Below are 16,972 nucleotides of genomic sequence, written 5' to 3'. Positions count from 1 at the left end.
TTTCTTAAAAGAATACTTTTACTATCACAGATTTCAAAAGTTTTGAGAATCACTTGTTCTACTACTGTAGCTTGCAAACCTAATATTTCTCCATCATGAAAATTCTTAAAGTGAACAGCTACAGGACTTTATATTTTATCTTTCTTAATGTCCCTAATATGTTCTTTCACTCATGTGAAAAAGATCTTTTAGTCTCTCCAATGTAATTTTTTACAAGGGCACCTTTAAACATATATTACACACCTACTTTCACAGATATAAATGCCCTGTGTTTCGAAATGATGACCATTAATAACTAGAAAATTATTTACCACATAGTGACAGCATGAGCATTTGCCACAGAGAATATTACCCCCAAGTACAACCCTGTTCATTTAAATTTACTATAGGCATACAAAATACACTATGTACTATAACATCACTAATATTTCTACTATGTTTATATGAAATTCGGGGTAAATCCTCCAACATTAAACCTAAATCTTTATGTTTCACTAAAATGCCCCAAAAATATTTTACTAACTTAATCAATTCTTCTGAAAACAGGGTGTACTTTGTAACAAAAATAAATAAATAGGTTCCTTGTCTATCTTGTATCAAATGCACTTATTTTGGTTTCTATATTGCACCCCATTTTCTTTATTTTAAACCCATTCATTTTTGCTTATATTCCCTTAAACTCATGTCATAACCTCTCCTATTAAAAATTTGAATAGGTTTTTAAATGTCATATTCAAGTTCCATCTCATCACTACACAATCTATTTAATCTTATAAATTCACCATACAGCAAGGCTTTCAAAGTATGCGAGGATGACAGCTATTACCATGTAAATACTGTTGTCCACTATCCAATTTTCTATTAACTCATGTCTTAATACTTTTGTTATTAATTCCTTCCATAATAATATCTGAAAACCTAACGTTTACAGCCTGCCAGGTTGCAGCCTGTTAAAAGTACAGTTTTGTACCTACCATAAATGTAGATGTCCGATAGGTATGCATCTGCAGTCATCACATATGGGTTGTCCTGCCTCAGGCAGCCCTTCGGTCGGCCGGATTCCAAAATCTGGGTCTGGCCTCGGCTGATGTCGCACTTTCCCCGACATCAGAGCATCTGGGGTATAAAAGCATCAGCCGACGCCATTTTCCTCAGTTTTTCTTGCCCCAGATGCCAGGTGCCCTCTAAGGAAGGCTAAAATTTGGAGAGATGCATTTTAAAAAACAAATCCAAACATGCACAGTATTATAAAAACAAATACACCATAATAGATCCCCCCAGCTAGCTATAAGAGGGGTAAGTACCCAAGAAATACCACAGAGGGGAAGGAGGGAGGGTAAACCTGACTGCAGATGCATACCTATCGGACATCTACATTTATGGTAGGTGCAAAACTGTACTATGTCCTTCAAGGATGCATCTGCAGTCATCACATATGGGTAGAATACCATAGCCAATCTGGGGGTGGAGGTACTAAGTAAAGGATGGTGTAGCTAAAATACCCTGCAGGACTGCCGTAGCAAAGCCTGCTCTGGATCTGGAATATAAAGGTAAATTGTAATGCTTGGCAAATGTATGCACGGAGCTCCATGTAGCAGCTTCTAAAATGTCTTTGGTAGCCACCCCTCTTAGGAAGGCTGTGGAGGTGGCTGTGGCCCTCGTGGAATGAGGTCTAATGTTAGCTGGCACAGTTTTTCCATGAAAGGAGTAACAAAAACGAATGCAATTTCCTATCCATTTTGAAATTGTCTGTTTGGAAATTGCTTTTCCTTGTGCCCCAGCAGCATATGCTACAAACAGCTGGTCAGTCTTTCTGTAACTTTTAGTTCTGTCCAAGTAGTAGCGCAACTGTCTGTGTATGTCCAGGGTGTGCAGAAGCTTCTCCCCTTTATTTTGTGGATGTGGGAAGAAGGTAGGCAAGTGAATAGCTTGGTTCAAAGATACCCTGGATACCACCTTTGGCATAAATGTAGGATTGGTTCTCAAAGAAACTCTGTCCTGATGAAAAATAAGAAATGGCTGTACTGCCATTAGAGCTTGTAACTCAGATACTCTTCTTGCTGAGGTTATGGCCAGAAGGAAGGCAGTTTTCCAAGACAGAAACTGTAGATCTGCAGATGCTGCTGGTTCAAAGGGAGGAAGTGTTAGTTTTTCCAACACGGGTTAAGGTCCCAAGTAGGTAGAGGTGGTTTCCTTGGAGGATTGATGTTTTTGATTCCTCTTAGAAACTGTCTCAGGAGAGGATGAGAGAAGACAGGTGGATCAACATTGTATTCTGCTGAAATTGCTGAAGCATGTATCTTAATGGAAGAGTAAGACATGCCGTTGTGGAACAATTCTGCCAAATATTCCAGTATATGTGCCATGTTCATCACTGTCGCATCTAGGCTCTTTGTTGTGTTCCAAATGTGAAATCTTTTCCATTTTGCTGAATATGCCTTCCTTGTGGAAGGCCGGCGAGCTTCCATAATAATATCCTTCACTCTCTGGGATGGCTTATCCTGAGGAGGGGTCAAGGTATTTTCCAGGCAGTTAGTCGCAAGGTTTTCAGGTTGGAATTGTAGCATGCTACAGGCCACCCTCTCAAACTCAGGAACCCCACACAGCCTTCCTGAAGACACTGGAGGGTATAAATGTATCTCCAAACACCATCATATTGGGTGACTTCAACTACCCGAATACAGACTGGGAACATTACTCAAGCCCTAACTTTCTAGCCCAATGGTTCCTGGAGTTCATAAATTCAAATGCCATGGAACAGCTAGTCACTGTTCCCACGAGAGGAGAAAATATACTAGATCTCATTATCACAAACATGGGGACAAAATGCTCCACACCGGAAGTATATCCCTCACTGGTGAGATCTGATCATAAACTAATCTCACTGGAAATCCACATCCCGCCCCCACCCCAAACAAAAAAGACCACAGTGAAGAATTTCTCTAAAGCAAACTTCACACTACTCAAGACTGGTGTGGTATCCTTCAAGGCCCCTGAGCCAGTGGAAACCACAACCCAAGCTGCGGAAGCCCTTACAAATGCCTTCTATGAACACCTCCAGGACTGCATGGATCAGGCAATCCCAAATAAAACCAAGACTCTTTCCACAAAGGGCAAATGTCCAGTTTGGTGGACCCCAGCCATTAACAAACTTTACAATAAGAGGAGAAAGCTATTACATGATAGAACAAAATCCATAAAAGGGAAGTCACCCCTGATCATTATTAGTAAAAAAATACGAGCACTCATAAAATCAACTAAGGCCAATTTTGAGAGAAAAATTGCCATGGATTCAAAGGACAATCATAAGACCTTTTTCAGCTATGTTAGGAACCTGGGTGGAAACTCCCAGATATGTTCAGAATTAGTCCAAAATGATATAAAAATTACTGAACCCACAGACATTGCCAACATACTGGCAGACAGGTTCAGTGCAAACTTCACCTCCCTCTCCCCCCCCTAAAGGAGAGATAACTATCCCAGCGGAGTGTAGCCTCCCAGACATCTCAAATGCGCAGGTGAAAGCTGCTCTCTCTAAAGCTAAAAACACAGCATCAATGGGACAAGATGGTGTCCCCGGCTGTGTGCTACACGAGCTAAATGAGGAATTAAACCCGCACATAAGGCAGCTGTTTAATCTCAGCCTTACCACAGGATACGTGCCCAAGGAGTGGCGTACGGCAACTGTGGTCCCACTCCACAAAGGCGGTGCCTCTACGGACCCTGGTAATTACCGCCCCATAAGCTTAACAAGTCTAGTCTGCAAAGCTATGGAGAGGATCATAATGGAGCTCATAAACAAAGATATAGGGGACTTGCAGACATTGGACCCGACCCAGTTTGGCTTCGTCAAGGGCAGATCATGCCTTTTGAACTTGGTCGACTTCTTCAAAACAGTCACCAAGGCCATTGATGAGGAAAGGCAGTCCATACAGCCTACCTTGACCTTGCAAGGCTTTCGACACAATACCCCACTCGGGTATTGTAGAAAAACTTACCAGCTTAAATGTAAACCCATATGTCACAAGATGGGTTGCAAACTGGCTTAAGGACAGAACCCACAGGGTTAGAGTTGCTGGCGCTATGTCAGACTCAAGCGGTCACAAGTGGTGTCCCACAGGGCTCGGTCCTTGGCCCCTATTGTTCGGCATCTACTTCTCAGAAGTACAAGCCAACATGGGAGGACTTTGGCTGACAAAGTTTGCAGGCGACTGCAAACTGGGCCATAGTGGAAAGTGCATCGGACATGGATATCCTTCAGAAGGGACTCACGGAAACAGATAGCTGGTGCCAGAGCCATGGCCTGAAGTTAAACGCCAAAAATGTATAGTCATACCCTTCGGGAAAAACAAGGTAACCCCAAGCTACCATATAGGTGGCAATCCACTAAGCACAGAAGAGGTTATCAGGGACCTGGGGACCCAGGTTGACAGTGGCCTTTCTTTTGACACTCACGTTGCTAAAGTGGTTAGAAAGACCTTCTACATTGCCCACCTGATCATGAAGGGATTCACATCCAGATCTAGTGAGGTCATTGTTCCCCTGTACTCTTCACTTATCAGACCAATGATCAAGTACAATGCCCCATTCGGGATGTATCTCACCCGACATCTGCAGCAATTGGAGAGACCCCAAAGTTCCTCACCAAAAGGATAAAGGGACTCCAAAATCTGTCATATGCTGCCAGATTGAAGAAACTCCAGCTCTATTCAGTCGCATACCATCTGCTCAGAGGTGACATGTGCCTGACATACAAGGCCATGTCCAACCCGAATTAATGGACATGCTCCACCTCAAAAATCCAAATCCACCAAAACCACTAGAGCAAGCGACTTAAACCTTAGCACGGATATAAATAGGACGTGCTGGAGGGATAGATTTATCACTCAGAGACTCCCTATGCTGTGGAATAAAATCCCGGTCCATGTGAGGCAGAGCACCTCGCTGGCTCTGTTCAAGAGAAATCTTGACCTGTGGATGGGAGATCGTAGGTTTACCCCGGGAATCATCTCTGGGTCACTGCTGGACAGAGGCACAACAAACTAATGGGTACAGTATTTTTTCATATAAGGGGTGGCGTAAGCCACAAAACTTTGGGCTAGGCTTATAAATGCCTTAGGGCAGATAGTCTAGTATAAACCGTATGAACCTATGAATGCAGAGTCTTGAAATTGTGCTGTGTCAGTAGAAGTGGCCATAGGGGTAGAGGCCACGGTTTCGTATGTGACATGCTCTTTAAGAGTGGGTACCAGTGCTGTCTTGGCCAGTTTGGAGCTATCAAAATCACTCTGGGCTGCTCTGTCCTGATCTTCAGTAAGACCTTGGTCATTAATGGAAGAGGTGGAAAGGCATACACTTTTAGAGCTTTCCAGCTGAAAGAGAGAGCGTCCACTTTCCATGCTTGTGGGTGGTATGTCCTTGAGCAGAATTTCTTCAGATGATGATTGTGGGGGGAGGTGAACAGATCTATTTCCAGTCTTCCCCATGATTGTGTTATGAGTAAGAAGATGTCTGGGTGCAGCATCCATTCGTGTGCATCCATGATATTTCTGCTTATGCTGTCTGCCAGTATATTATCTTTCCCTGGCACAAACTGGGACTGCAGCTGTATATTGAGTTTCAAGGAAAGTTCCCATAGATTCATTGCCAGTCTGCAAAGAGGATAGGAATGGGTGCCTCCTTGCTTATGTACCACATAACTGTGGTGTTGTCTGTCCTTATGAGTAGGTGGCCTTGATGAAGAAAAGGTTTGAAGGCCTCGATTGCATGTATCACTGCCAGCAGTTCCTTTTGGTTTATGTGCATGCGTATCTCCCTTTGTGACCATAGCCCTTGGATACATCTGCCCTCCATATGTGCTCCCCAACCTTGGTCTGAAGCGTCCGTAGTGATGGTTTGGTTGGCCCTTGGTTTGCTGAAGGGCAACCCACTGTTCGACTGGCAGGCTTGAGCCCACCACAGAAATTCCTTTTGGAGGCATGGGATGAGTGGGATCAAAGTTTCTAAACTGTGACTGTGCTGAGTCCATAAACTCCTTAGGTACCATTGTAATTTTCTCATATGCAGCCTTGCTTGTGGAATCAGAAGAATGCAAGATGCCATGTAACCCAAGGCCTGCAGGGTTTTCCTTGCAGACAGCTGAGTTTGTCTTGTCAGATTTTTGAAGTAATCCGGTAGTTGTTTTTGTTTTTCTTCTGTGAGAAAGGCCATTTGGGTGGTTGTGTCTAGATCCGCACCCAGAAAAGTTATTCTTTGGGATGGAACAAGTCTTGATTTGTGGATGTTGACTGTATATCCCAAGGTCTGCAGTAGGTGGATGGCATAATCCAAGTCCTTTAACAGAGTTTGCTGGCTGTCCGCTTGTATAAGGCAGTCGTCCAGATATGGGTAAATTTGAATCCCCTGAAGTCTGCAGTGTGCAATTACTGATGCCAGGCATTTCGTGAATACTCTGGGCGCAGTAGATAAGCCAAAGAGCAATGCTGAGAATTGATAATGCTCTGACCCTGCAAGAAATCTGAGGTGTCTTTTGCAACTTTGTCTGATAGGGACATGCAGGTATGCCTCCTTGAGGTCTAGAGTCACCAGCCAAGACCCCTTGCCCAGCATGGGAAGGAGTTGCTGTAGAGTCAGCATTTTGAATTTTGGCACAATGAGGTAAGTATTCAGTGCGGACAAGTCGAGAATAGGCCTCCATTGATTTTCTTTTCTTGGAACAAGGAATAATCTGGAGTAAAATCCTTGGCTTTGTTCTGAAAGAGGAACCTTTTCTATAGCTTTCATTTGTATTAAGTTGGAAATTTGTTTCAAAGCCTCTGCCCTCTGATTTAGTGGCAGGTCTGGCATGCCTTTTCTTTTTGGCAATGTGTGGAAATGGAACCTGTATCCTTTGTCTATTATTCACAGTGTCCATGTGTCCCTTGTAATGCTGTGCCAATTTTTTGAAAATAAAGAAAGCTTTCCGCCCAAAGGTGCTTCTAATTGAGCCCTGGTCGGCGGAGTCAAAACAAAGTCATTGAGTCTGTCCTGGTGTAGCATTTGTAGTTCCTGCACTACCTCTCTGGTTGGGAGGCTGCCATTGATGGCCTCTGTAGGTGCCTCTAGCTTGCCCTCTACCTCTGGTACGCCTATTCCTGCCTCTCTGAGATCTGTCTGAGTCCGGAAAGGACCAATTCTTAGTAGGCCAATTTCTGCTGAATCTCGGTGGTTGTACTTGCAGAAAATCTTTGACTGTTTGCACAGATTTTGCCTTTTCTTCAAATTTCTTTAAGACTTCTTGAGCCGTGGAACCGAATAATTTTTGCTTTTCCATAGGAGCATCCAAAAGCTTAGCTTTAACATGGTCTGGCAGAGATTGTTCCTTCAGCCAGGCATGCCTACGTATGACTGCACCTGTCATAGCTGACCTACATGAAGCTTCCAATGCATCATAACCACACTGCAAGAAATGGTTACTAACCTGCTGGGAGTTATGTACCAGATCCTGAAGGGGTTTGCGATCAAGGGGTTCAGAAGAAGACAGTTTCTTATGCAATTCATCTAACAAATACTCTTGGTACTGTATCAAATGAAATTGACAATTTAATGCCCTCATGGAAAGAGTTGCAGAAGTATACACTTTTTTACCCCATCTCTCTAAAGCTCTGGACTCCCTTTTAGAGGGTAGAGGATTTCTAGCAGTGGTAGCTGCAACCCCTTTTGGGCCCTGGGAAATAGTTTCTGGATCAGCAGAGTGGGCCTTGTACAGGTGAAGATGCGAGTCCGGGACCCTGTAGTACCTATCAGGTTTGGCAGGAGCCGGAGGGAGAGAGTCAGGGGTTGTACTAGCATCAGAGTACACATCATCAATGACATTCAAAACAGGAGGTATAGCTAAAGGCCTATGCTGAGGTAAATGTAAAAAGGTCCTTAATATATTTCTAGAATCAGAGAATTCCTGACCCTGCCATTGAAAATGTTCTCTCATAGAGTGTAATGTCTCTCCAAAAGAAAACTCTTCAGGAGATGAGGCCGAGGGAATAGATTCTTCAGCATCAGAATCCTTGTAGGCCGAATAAGCCTCCTCCTGGTGGTCTGACAGAGTAGAGCCATCAGAGGACTCATCTGAGGAGTGGGGGTCAGAGGGCTCAACCCTGGGCCTTTTGTCTGGGGGTGGTTGCGAGCCCCTGTCTGGATGAGGTTGAGAACCTCTAATTAAGGAGATAAGATCCTCTGCTAAGCTAAGAATCTGTGAGCCAGTAGTGGGTCTCTGAGAGGTAACCTTGGGAGGCAAAGCTTTAGAAACTTTAGCAGCTTTAGCCCTGGAGAAAGCCTTAATGGTCATGGATGCAGGAGGCCTGGCTGCACCACGTGCAGGAGTAGATTTGTCTAAAGGAATGGCGTCGGAAGGTTCCTGGACACCAGTTTCAGTAGGTAGTTCAATAACCGACTCGGCCGGGGCCTCCGTGGCCGAGGTAGTCGGTTGCGCGGTTTCGGTAATCGGAAGTACCAAGAACTTGGTTTCAGCCGAGACCGAGACACTTGCGGTAGGCCTGACCGTGGTTTCAGCCGAAACCGCAGGCCGCGTGTGTCGGTCCTTGTCCTTCCGTTTCTTAAATAAATGTGAAGTCGGAGTCTCCGACGGCATCTTGTAAGCAAAACTAGCCCCAAAAAATTCCTCTGCAAACTCCGACCGACGTCTAAGAGTTCGTCGGTTGAAGGAAGCACAGGCTGAACAGGCCGAGACGTCATGGTCTGGGCCTAGGCAGGGGAGGCAGTGAGAGTGGAAATCCTTATGAGGTATTTGTTTCCCACAAGTTAAACAATTATTAACTTTATCTGACATCGGCTGAGGCAAGAAAGAGTCCCCAACGGGGTACTTAGCTTTTTCGAAGTCTTCGGTAGCTGAATTACAGGAGCTGGCCGACCGGCACTTGCGAACTGCTTCTGCTTCGGGCACCACGCGGCAAGAAAGACTGAGGAAAATGGCGTCGGCTGATGCTTTTATACCCCAGACGCTCTGACGTCGGGGAAAGTGCGACATCAGCCGAGGCCAGACCCAGACTTTGGAATCCGGCCGACCGAAGGGTTGCCTGAGGCAGGACAACCCATATGTGATGACTGCAGATGCATCCTCAAAGGACATCTGTAATTTAAATCTATTTTTATTTAAACTTTCTATAAAATTATAAACCTCTTTTTTATTTCCATTACAAATAAAAAAAACAAATCATCTATAAATCTAAAATATTTTAGTACATACAAATATATAGCTGTTAAAAAAAATCCCATTAACAAATGTGTATACATGGGGGCAAAAGCTGCCCCCATGGCAGTGCCCTGTAGCTGTTTGTGTAACTGTCAATTAAATTTAAACAATTGTTATTGAGACAAAAATGTACTAACTTTATGACAAAATGTGCTTTCATGTTATCCCCCAAGAAATAAAACAAAGCTTCAATACCAAATTCATGGCTTATATTTGTATATAAACTAACTACATCAATTACTATAAAATACATGTCTTCAGACCAAATTACATCTTTAATCTTATCCATAAAATCAAACATTTTTTATATATGAAGGTAATTTAATAACTTCTTCTAATAAATACTTATGTAGAAAATAAGATAAATTATGAATAAAATACTGGCAAGCTGAAACTATAGCTCAGCCTGTTGGATCCTTTAAACTGTTGTGAATTTTGGGAAAACAATAAAAATGTGCCATAAGACAATGTTTGCTACTAAACTTGTATTCGACATCTTCAAATGAAAAATAATTTAACCGAAAATACTTAACAATTCTTGATATTCTCCTATCGCTTTAACATATTGTTGAAAATCTACAACAGCATACATTTCCTCATCATCAAATTGTTGTAGGCACATTCTCAAATATCGACTGTAGTGCATAACTACTAGTTTACCCCCCTTATCTGCTGGTTTAAAAGTTAAGTCTTTTCTTTGTCCCAAACCTTGCAGACTCTGCCAGTCATTTTCAGTGTGATTATATTTTTGCTTTATTACAATTAAAAACTTGATATTCTTTTTCCACACTAAAATAAAATGCAGTAGAAAACTGCTGTATACAATTATTTGTAAAAGGTGGTATAAAACAACTTTTGTGAAATATACTCTCAGTATTAAACAAACAATATGCATTTGATTCTTGGTCAGACATGCATGAAACAAAAACTCTCTTCACTATCACTCAAACTTTCATTAAAGCAAAATGAAAAGGCCACCATTATATATATTTTTTATGATTGTTAAAGTATTCTTTTAAGTGTAATCATATCTCATTTAATCAACAAGATTGTTTGAACTCAGAACATTTAAAAGCTTGGGTAGTTGTTCCTAATCAAAACATTGACAAAACTCCATGGTTACAAAGCATAAAAAAAAATCATTTTTATAGAGTGACAAGGCCTGCTCTACTTGCCCAAATAGAGGCAACCCTACATGAAGACACACACACACACATATATATGTATATATGTATATATATATATATATATATATATATATATATATATATATATATATATATAGGTATGTATATATAGATAGACATTCTGTGTATGTATGCGTGCGTGTGCAGTATGTTATTAACTGCTGATGTGCCCTTTCATTGATGCACAGTATATTAATGGTGGCACATTGTCTACATGAATTATCTACAAAAATTATCACTTAAACCAAAATGTCCAGAAAATGTATGAACACTGCATCTCATGTTTTACATGAGGAGCTTAATGTCCACTCCCCTTAACACATATCCTGACTTAAATATACCATCTCCACAGTTGTAGAACTAGGATGAAAAGGAAAAATCCATGCAGAAAGCAACAATCAACATTGCACAACTCTCATCCTGCACCAGACTAGGAGCACATTCAACAGCTTGTTGATAAGAATGCCTAAAACAATGCACACATGCAAACCTGCATTAGATGAAGACAGTGAGGACAGCGCAGCACTGACCTTCAGCCTCTTCTCCACATTCAGCTGCCATGACAGAGGCCTAGTGGTCATTCAAGGATAGATATTCTGAGCATCAATAAAGGGGTCAGTAACAAACAGTAGGGATCTCTGTTCAAGAAGTGCCATACGATGTTTAACATCCACCTACAAACCAACTACAACAGGCAGACTGAGCCTCAGTTTAATTTCTCACTCACAATATGGCATCTCAGAAGTACAGTATCCTCTGTATGGTGTCTCTCATATAAACTACATTTTTTTATTAATGAGGACAAATAAGAAAAGCTGCAAAAGTATTTGCACAGTCATGGGTACATTAAAAAAATATATGCTCAGACAGCATGACTGGTTAATTGTTTGACCAGCTGATTCATATGTTAAGTTCATGACTCTGTTTTTATTTTTTTTATGACAGGATGCCAAAGTAAGACTCAAATCTGGAGCCCTTCATGGTGAAGGACGAGTGGAAGTGATGAGGAATGGAAAGTGGGGTACTATCTGTGACAACGGCTGGAACCTCATTTCTGCTAGTGTTGTATGTCGTGAGCTGGGCTATGGGTCTGCAAGAGTGGCCGTCGTAGGGTCCAAGCTTGGACAAGGTCAGTGAACAAAAACTTTTATTTGTCTGCTCTTACTTAATAAGATAATTACTGATGCATGGATCACAGTACACACCATGAAGTCTGGAGATCTTCACAGACAAATCTGGCAGCTGTACTGGATTTGGTTACCAGCTTAGCAAATCATGGATAAGAAGTGATATGATTTGTACAGATTATAGTAATACATTTGACAAGGGCTTACACAAATCTGTCATCTAAAGGTTGAGTTCTTCTAGACCACAAGACACAATTCTAGCTTTAGTTCACTTTATTACCTTTTTTACAAAACATCACAGAAGAGAAAGCAGAATAAAATAAACTTCTACTGGAAAAAATAAGAGGATCATCAAGACTATTATTACATTACAGAGAGCCATTCATCTAATCTGCTTTGTAAGCTCTATTGTCCATTCAGATCCCCCTTCCTTCTCCTCATTTCTCCGTCTATCCCATGTCCTGTGGAATGTATTTATGGAATCCCTCCTTACTCCTCATTTTGGAAGTCCATTGTCCACATCCGTTACTATAAAGAATTAGCTTCAGAGATTCACTAAGTACTTGATGTCATAACATACTGCCCATGGCCCTTCCTCCCTATACTGTTTTAAGAAGATTGTTCACCTCTCCCCAGTATATTCTTGTACACACATATATTCCACATATTCTTTCTGGGTTCAAGTCAAACAATCCCTAGTTCACCTAAACTCATCCCATACCCTTTCATGTCCATCCAACTCATCTGTCTAGTGACTTCCTGCTGAACTCCTTGTAGGATCTTAATGGCCTTGTCTCTGTATAGCTTCTAAGACTGTCTGCGATATAACCTATGCCCTTATCAGGACCTAGTAGAACAAAGCCATTACTTATTTACTTATGGAGTCTATCCTGCCAGGGATGCTACTCAGCAATCTTGTTGCTACTGCAGCGCCAATTTCACTGTGTTAGTAGATACCAGGTACAGATCTGAGAAGTTAGAACAGAGCAAGGAGTAAGACTAAAAAGGGATTTGTTATAACTTGTTAAATTCACGGCAGCTTACAGTCAATGAAAATAAATCTACTAAGGTGCTCTCTGACCACTGCCCTTAGAAACGTTCAGGACACTGCCTTCTTCTGCTACCCACTACTTCAAGATTTCAAGAAAGTATGTCTACCCACATCATAAAGTGTTAATTTTAACAAACTTATCCTTGCTAAGCTTTTGTTTGACCCCAGCTAAGCTGCCAGCAGAAACCTCCCCCCCCCCCATATTCCTCCATCTCCTTCCTCTCCCTCACTTTGGACTGCTAACTTGCTTTTCCTCTCTTTCCCAGTTAGTGTACTACTACTTTTGGAAGCTCCTCTGCATGTTTATTGCACCTCTGCTTTTTGGCCACTAGATGTCATCCTACCCCCACCTATTCTTCTTACATTAGTATTTATATCTTCCTCATTCTTCCTATTCTCACCTCTCCTACTACTATCCCTTTCCTCCTTCTGATATTTTCTCTTATCCTTCCCTCTTTAGGCTCCTATCTCCCATCTTGACTTACCAGCTTACCCTGATACTTTTTCCTCCCTCCGTGGTGGTCTACTCTGTGTCCCGCTCCATTCGCCCTGCGGGCTCACTCCGCTCCCCTCCCTACCCCCAATTCCCACCCACACCCAGGGGTCCTAAACTTATACATCTCTAATCCCACCCCTCACCATACCATCCTATCCCCCTTCTTCCCGCCAATCCTAATCTCCTCCCCTGTCCACACCCCATATTCCTCCTCCTACTATCCTCCCTTACTGATTAATCCTTCTATCCCCAGACCAACTTCTCTCCTCTTCTCTATTATTCTCTTATTGCATATCATTTCACTCACTTACCTGTCTCTATATCTTGTGTATCCTTCTACATCCCTACCACCTCTCTTACTTCTATATTATTTTTCTTTTTAACTTACATACATACAACCAACTTGCTAGCCCTACTTCTACCCCACTTGTTGTAACAATGGCTCACTACTTAGCCATACTGCTTATACTCTCATTTCTTCTCTTAACTACACTTTTCTCTACTTACCTCCTTACCTTCATAGAATACTCACTCATTACTCAACCAAACCACATACAGAAACATACATCCACCTTCCACATACCTCTCATCTCATTCTCAAATGCCAATTCCACGTCTAGCTACAACCTACCTAAATTCCATAGGCACTCTCACCTCACCTACACCCTACCCTTAGATAAAAAGATGAGACCTCTAACCCTTCTGCAGAGTAAATATATATCCAAACCTGCTGACCCTACCTTAAAAGACGGTGATGTTCACCCCAACCCTGGCCCCACATACCCTTCTCCTCAAGCATCTAGACCTATCTCCAATAACACCCTCCTGATAGGGCATCTTAACATACGTAGTGTAAACAACAAAGTTCCCTATCTACATGCCCTCCTAGACACTCACTGTTTTGACATTCTCTGTCTCTCTGAAACCTGGCTTAAGCCAGCCACTAAAGACACTGAGGTTATACCCCAAGGCTACAATATATTAAGGCTTGACCGTACTAAACGAAAGGGTGGTGGAGTAGCAATTCTGTTTAAGAATCATCTTAACATCTCCATCCTCTCAGCCTGTCCAACCCAGGATAGTAAAGTGGAAGCTATCATTACTAAACTCCAACTAAATGCAAAGAAAGCCCTTTACATCATCTGCATGTATATACCACCTGGAAACAATATACCCATAGTAGAAGACTTTCTTAGTTGGGTTTCAAACAACTACCTCCAAGAAACTTTAATTCTTGGTGACTTTAATATAGACTGGAATACCATTAATGCTGACAATCCCACCTCTCACATTAACCTAAATGGTTTCACCCAAACCATTACCTCTACTACAAGGCTTAATAAATCAAGCAAGAAACAAACTATTTTAGACTGGATACTCATAAACAAAGTCAACATCACATATAAAGTAGGAACTATGGCTGATGATCTCAGTGATCATTGTTTAACCTATATTACAAGAGAAAAGACTGACATTCTACACCTCCCCAATATAAGAACAATACGTTCCACCAAACATTTTACAACTGACTTATTTCAAAACGAACTCAGAGCATGTAACTGGAACCCCTTAAAAACTCTGCCACTTAACAAAGCAGTTTCATTCTTCAATTCTACCTTTCTTTCCATTCTGAATAAACATGCTCCTGAGCGTACCATTAGAATGAAATCAAACACAGCCCCATGGCTCTCGAGTGATACAAAAAAACTAATCCTCTCTAAAAATAAAGTTTGGGCCAAATGGAGGTGCCACAGAATCAGCTCTGATTTTCTTCACTTTCGCCAACTTAGAAACCTTACCAAAAAAGCTATTATCAATGACAAAAGAAAGTTCTACTGTGAACTTCAAGAAACACATTCCAATAAACCCAAACAATTCTGGTCCTCTATCAATAGACTCCTATCCCCAGGAACAGCCAAAACTCCCTCCCCACTAAATGCTGACCCAGACACCCCTTACCAAACTGCAAATGCTTTTAACTCTTTCTTCACTGAAACTATTCAATCTCTTGCTAAACAACTGAACACTAATGACTTCTATCCTCCAAACAATCTAGTAGACTCTTCTTATAACTTCTCTCTACAACCTATCTCTACCTCTTTCATCTATAGACTTATTTTTAAACTGAAACCATGTACCCCCTCTGCTGACAAACTCCCTTTCCTTTTTCTGCAAAAAGCAGCCAAAGAAATTGCATACCCAATAGCAATACTCATAAATAGGACCATTCAAGAGGGAACCATCCCTGATATCTGGAAAGTCTCTCATATTATCCCACTACACAAAGGCGGTAACTGTATTGACTACTCCAACTTTAGACCAATTGCCCTTCTCTCACCTTTAGCTAAGATTATGGAGAAATGTATTCATCAGCAACTTGTACAGTATCTCTCTTTACACAATATTATAGGTAACTGTCAACATGGCTTTAGACCCCACCATAGCACCACTACTGCTCTCCTTTCCTTTATAGATACCATTAACAACAATTGCAACAATAATCATTTCTCTTCTGCTTTATTCATTGACCTCTCAAAAGCATTTGACATGGTTAACCACTCTTCCTTAATTAACATCCTTAAATCACTCTCATTTGACACTCTTACCATCAAATGGTTTAGTTCTTATCTCAGCAACAGACAACAAGCCGTTCTCTGGGACAACCATATCTCCTCCTTACTGCCCATTTCTATCGGAGTTCCTCAGGGCTCTATTCTTGGTCCACTTCTATTCTCCCTCTACATCAATGACCTCCACTCTGCAATTCCTCAAGCCACCTGTATTCAATATGCAGACGACTCCACTATTATTTGTTCAGCTTCCTCCTCCTCTGATCTAATCTCACAAACCCAAAATATCTTTAACACTGTAGAAACATGGTTTACTAGACGATATCTTCTCCTTAATGCTAAAAAAAACAAACTTCTTCTCTTCACCCCCACTATTCGTACCCCCCCCATTTAATTTCACCATCTCCTCAAACAACAACACTGTCATCTCTCCCGACTCTACAACTAAACTGCTAGGAATTACCATTGATAACAATCTCTCTTTTGATCAACACATCAACAGCACCATCAAATCAGTAAATAGAAAGATAGGATCCTTATACCGTATTAAACCATTCCTCACCCCATCAGCTAGAGCTACTATTGCCCACTCCCATCTTTTATCTACTCTCTTCTATGCCTCTCCTATCTTCACTAACCTCAAGAAAACTAACCTTCTTACGAAAGGTAGGTGCCTGATGTATATGACATCATTCCTAAAAAAATACTTACTTTGAAAAACAGTGTGAGAATTCAAGCATTCATAGGGCAATGCAACTTAATTTCCTCATTATAGCTCTGTCATTTTCTCCCCTGTATTTAAGATACTTGAAAACCGTATTCAGTCCCACCTTCTTCATTACACCACTCAAAAAGCACTCCTGTCTCCCTCACACCATTGTTTGCGCCCCTCCATAGTACTTCCATTGCCCTCCTTACTTTATTAATACAGTCAGCACAAACCTATGACCATTCTCACATATACTTTAGAGGGAGGTTGCCATAATGGTTAAGATATTTGCCTTACAGACACAAGGTGCAAGGTTTGATTCTCGCATGGATTCATTACGCCTAAAATGGTCCACAAGGGCAGTTAGCCTAATACTAATCTATAAACCTTGTATTGGTACAAAAATGGCTGACCTCCTCCCACCTATTTCTTTATCCCAACAAAACTCAGTGCTCAAACACCTTTCAATAAAAAGTAATCCTTTTCTATTACCTCCTCTAACTGCACCAAAGCACACCTTGTCATCTACACCAAATGACAAGAAGTTTTTATAGATGAAGACCTAAAATTCAATGTCCACACAGA

General features: G+C 41.5%; 1 protein-coding gene across 1 annotated transcript in view; it reads left to right on the top strand.

Annotated features, from left to right (window-relative positions):
• Nucleotides 1-16,972, top strand: part of LOXL4 (lysyl oxidase like 4) — a 412,707-nt gene that overhangs the window by 318,776 nt on the left and 76,959 nt on the right. Inside the window, exon 7 of the mRNA XM_044076917.1 lies at nucleotides 11,380-11,563. Coding sequence (XP_043932852.1) covers nucleotides 11,380-11,563 — 184 coding nt within the window. The remainder of the gene's footprint in view (nucleotides 1-11,379; nucleotides 11,564-16,972) is intronic.

Source organism: Protopterus annectens, chromosome 7.part0 (genome assembly GCF_019279795.1).
Source record: "Protopterus annectens isolate FY-2018-M chromosome 7.part0, PAN1.0, whole genome shotgun sequence".
NCBI lineage: Eukaryota > Metazoa > Chordata > Ceratodontiformes > Protopteridae > Protopterus > Protopterus annectens.
This window is presented reverse-complemented; position numbering and strand designations above follow the sequence as displayed.